Below are 3,815 nucleotides of genomic sequence, written 5' to 3'. Positions count from 1 at the left end.
GGAGGGGGAGCTGGTGGGGAGGTGCTGGGGGCTCTGACTGCAGATCCCTGTGATTAAGGGGTGGGAACTTCTGTCCTGGAGCCTCCGAGCCACCACATTGGCAGCTGGCCTGTAGGGGGGACACGGCAGGGGGAGGCCAGATGCTCCTCCCTCCATCCCAGGGAGCAGCCCAGCCTGAGCCTGGGCCATGTGCCTGCGTGCAAGGTGGGGGCATAGAGGGGCACGGGCTGGCCCCCGGTTGGCATAAGTGGGGGATCTTGGGCCCAGCGGGGTCTGAGAGGGGGTCTCCAGGTTGCAGAGACTGGTCGGGGGGTGGGTCTTGGGCCCAGCAGGGTCTGGGAGGGAGCCCCGGGTTGCAGAGGCCTGGGGGGAGTCTCGGGCCCAGAGGGGTCTGGAAGGGGACCCCAGGTTGCAGAGGCTAGTGGGGACAGGGGGCTCTCGGGCCCGGCGGGTCTGGGAGGGGGCCCTGGCTTGCAGAGGTGGAGGGTCTCAGGGACCCAGCGGGGTCTGGGAGGGCCCCGCGTTGCTGTCATCACCAGTTGTCCGAGAGTGATCAGCTCAGTGTCCACGTGCCCAGCGGGAGAGATCCTTGATTAAACGTCCCACCAGTTTTCTGGTTCTGAAACCGAGAGTGTGAAAAAGGCACCTAACGGCCCGGCGTCGTGTCACCATGAAAGCAGCCAAGGGGCCGCGTGTCTGGGAGTGGCCAGGCCTCTGGGAAGGGACAGGCTCCATCCAGCTGCTGCGCTGGTCCAGGCCCAGGGCCTTTGGTCTCCGGCACTGGGCGCTGCTGTGCCAGGCACTGGAGCTTATGGAGAGACGATCATTCCAGAGGGGGCTGCAGCAGAGGAGGGGGCCTCCTGGGATGACTGGGACCCAGGGCCACCTGGCTTCTTCCTGGGTGCCGGCCCCTCCCCGACAGGGGCTCCCGCTGCTGTGTCTGTGAGACGGGCAACACCGGATGTCCCAGTGTCCCCAGGCTGCCATCCTCTCGCTCTGCGTGCCAGTCCCTGGGAATCTGAGTGGGGCCAGTGGCCGGGCCCCCAGGCTGCTACAGTCCAAGGGGAAGGGTCCCTCCTCACTTCACCCTGTCCTGGGTCTCCCCAGGTGAGTGGCATCAAGGCGCTGTACGAGTCGGAGCTGGCCGATGCCCGGAGAGTCCTGGATGAGACAGCTCGAGAGCGTGCCCGGCTGCAGATAGAGATTGGGAAGCTGAGGGCAGAGTTGGACGAGGTCAACAAGAGGTGAGTGGTCATGGCTGGGCACGACGTCACCCTGATCCCGGCACCATTGGGTGGACGGGGGCGGGTGGGCAGCGGACTTCTCCATCCGACGCCCTCCCTCTGCCTGGGCTGGTGCTGCTCCCATGGAGAGTTGGCTTCCCTTCGCCAACAGGAGACCCTCCAGGTTGGCCCAGGGACCACTGCCCGCCTGCCTGGGGCCTGGGGCTCCAGGAGGGACCATTTGCACCTGATGGTGGCCAGGAGCTAGGGACCCTGGGGCCAGGCACGAACGAGGACAGGCTGCCCGCTCTCAGCACCTCCCACACAGCACAGGTGCACCCCAGGACCTGCTCGGGCAGCGGCTCTGAGCTGTCTGCCTTCAGCACCCACCGTGCTTAATAAGCAGGTTCATTAGTGGAGCCATGCAGGCTCTGGCATGATTAGAGCTTGGACAGGGGTGCACGGAGCTCTGAAATGTCAGAACTGCACCGTGCAGATGGGACAGAGCTGCTGCTGGCCCTGTACCAGGCACCTCTCAACTGTTCACTTTAAGATGTTGAAATTTACAGGATGTGAATTTCACCTCAAATTAAAACATTAAAAAAAGAAAATGCTATACAGTGCCCGCCCTAGGTGTTGAGGAATTCCCAGTTCACAATCTCCTGAGCAGTGCGTGGCATCTGCAGTGAGGCCCATCTTTTCCTTTTCATTGAGACAGGGTCTCTGTTGCCCAGGCTGGAGTTCAGTGGCACAATCACAGCTCACTGCAGCCTCGAACCCCCAGGCTCAGGTGATCCTTCTGCCTCAGCCCTGCCCCGGATAGCTGGGACCACAGGCAGGCACCACTGCACCCAGCTAATTTTTTTATTATTTATTTATTTTTGAGACATAGTCTTGCTCTGTCACCCAGGCTGGAGTGCAGTGGTGCGATCTCAGCTCAGTGCAACCTCCAGCTCCCAAATGCAAATGATTCTCCTGCCTCGGCCTCCTGAGTAGCTGGAGGCCCACAGCGCCATGCCCGGCTACTTGTTTTTACCACGTTGGCCAGGCTGGTCTCAAACTCCTGGACTTAAGCGATCCACCCGCCTCAGCCTTCTAACGTGTTGGGATTACAGGTGGGAACCACTGTACCTGGCCTAATTTTTTAATTATTTGTAGAGATGCGGTCTCGCTAGCTTGCTGAAGCTGGTCTTGAACTCCCGGGCTAAAGTGATCCTCCCACCTCGGCCTCCCAAAGCGCTGGGTATAGGTATGAGCCACTGGGCCAAGCCTAATGTTTTTCTTATCCTAACAAATTTATCTCCAAAACCCCACAATGAGAGAAACACAGGGAGCAGCGTGCAGGACCTGACAAGCCAGAGCCTGCCACGAAACCCCGGTACACAGCTGAAGATTCTAACTCAGCGCCTGGTGCTCTTAGGAAACGGGTCTGAGCCCTGGGAGCCAGCACCCTGCCTTCTGGGCAAGCCCTGCAGTCCTGCGGAACCCTGTGGTTTAGACCGAGTTGCTGAGGAGCTTCCCAGATTCCCTGATCTCTGCTCCAGTCCTCTGAGCTGGTCTGCAGCCTGCCTCTTCCACCTCACCCCTGGGCCTTTGTGCTGCTGTTCGCCTGCCTGGAAGGCTGTTTCAGCAGAGGTGGCCCTGGCTCCTCCGGCGCTGCTCCTTCAGGTCTCTGCCCCCAGGGTTGTCTCCTGGCCCCGCTCCAGCCCTGCCCGCAGGCAGCCTCCCATCTGGTGGGCAGCCTGTGTCGCTGGTGCCTCCCCCTGCAAGGACATCCTGCAGCATAAGGCAAGGGTTCTAGACGCACCTCTGGTGGGAGAGCGGTGCCTTCCACACAGCGGGCACTCGGTCAGGATTTGCCCAACAGACTCCAGCTCCCCCCAGACCCCTGCAAAAATCCCCTGCAGGGCCGCGGGTCTCACTGCCCTCTGAGCAGAAGGACCTGGCCTGGGTGGCCTGTGCTTAGAGGTGCGGGATCTGCACCCCAGGCCCTGCTGGAGATCTGCTCCACGCGGGGAAGTAGAGCTGAGTGTCCCTGAGGGCTGCCGGTGGGGCGCGTCAGCTTTGTGGCCGAAGTCTCTGGCCTTCACACCTCTCAAAAGCAAGCGGATGCCACACCTCCAGTGTGTGGAGAGCCCTGGCTTCACCAGGTCCAGTGCCAGAGCGGCTGGCAGCCCCGCCCCTGGCGGGACACGACGGGAGCCAGACCTGGGGTTCGGTGCACCCGGCATGGATGCTTTTACCTGGCAGGTGGCCTTAGACCTGGTTGTCTGACCCCCAACCAGGGACCCCCCACACGAGAGGCTGTTTACACAGTGGCTGCCCTGTAGCTCGCGTCTGACCCATGTCCGGCGTTTGCCTGCCTGACCATCGCTCTGGCACTGGGATCCCAGCCCGGGGCAGCTTCTGGTTCTTCTGACAGAAGGTGCAAATGCAGCACAGCGATAGGAAACAAGTTGAAGATTTCCTACAGATCCTGGGCAGGGAGGGCACTGTGAGCTGGGAGGGCAGCCCTGCCTCCCTGCGTCACACAAGGAAGGAAGGAAGAGTCCCCCAGCACAGTGAGAGCTTGGCCGCTAGTGGGGAGAGAGA

At 61.6% G+C, this 3,815-nt stretch overlaps 1 protein-coding gene across 1 annotated transcript in view; it reads left to right on the top strand.

Annotated features, from left to right (window-relative positions):
• LMNB2 (lamin B2) overlaps nucleotides 1–3,815 on the top strand; it is a 23,330-nt gene that overhangs the window by 7,679 nt on the left and 11,836 nt on the right. Inside the window, exon 2 of the mRNA XM_017874897.1 lies at nucleotides 1,108–1,244. Coding sequence (XP_017730386.1) covers nucleotides 1,108–1,244 — 137 coding nt within the window. The remainder of the gene's footprint in view (nucleotides 1–1,107; nucleotides 1,245–3,815) is intronic.

This window comes from Rhinopithecus bieti, unplaced genomic scaffold, assembly GCF_001698545.2.
Source record: "Rhinopithecus bieti isolate Rb0 unplaced genomic scaffold, ASM169854v2 scaffold_9769, whole genome shotgun sequence".
NCBI classification, from domain to species: domain Eukaryota; kingdom Metazoa; phylum Chordata; class Mammalia; order Primates; family Cercopithecidae; genus Rhinopithecus; species Rhinopithecus bieti.
This window is presented reverse-complemented; position numbering and strand designations above follow the sequence as displayed.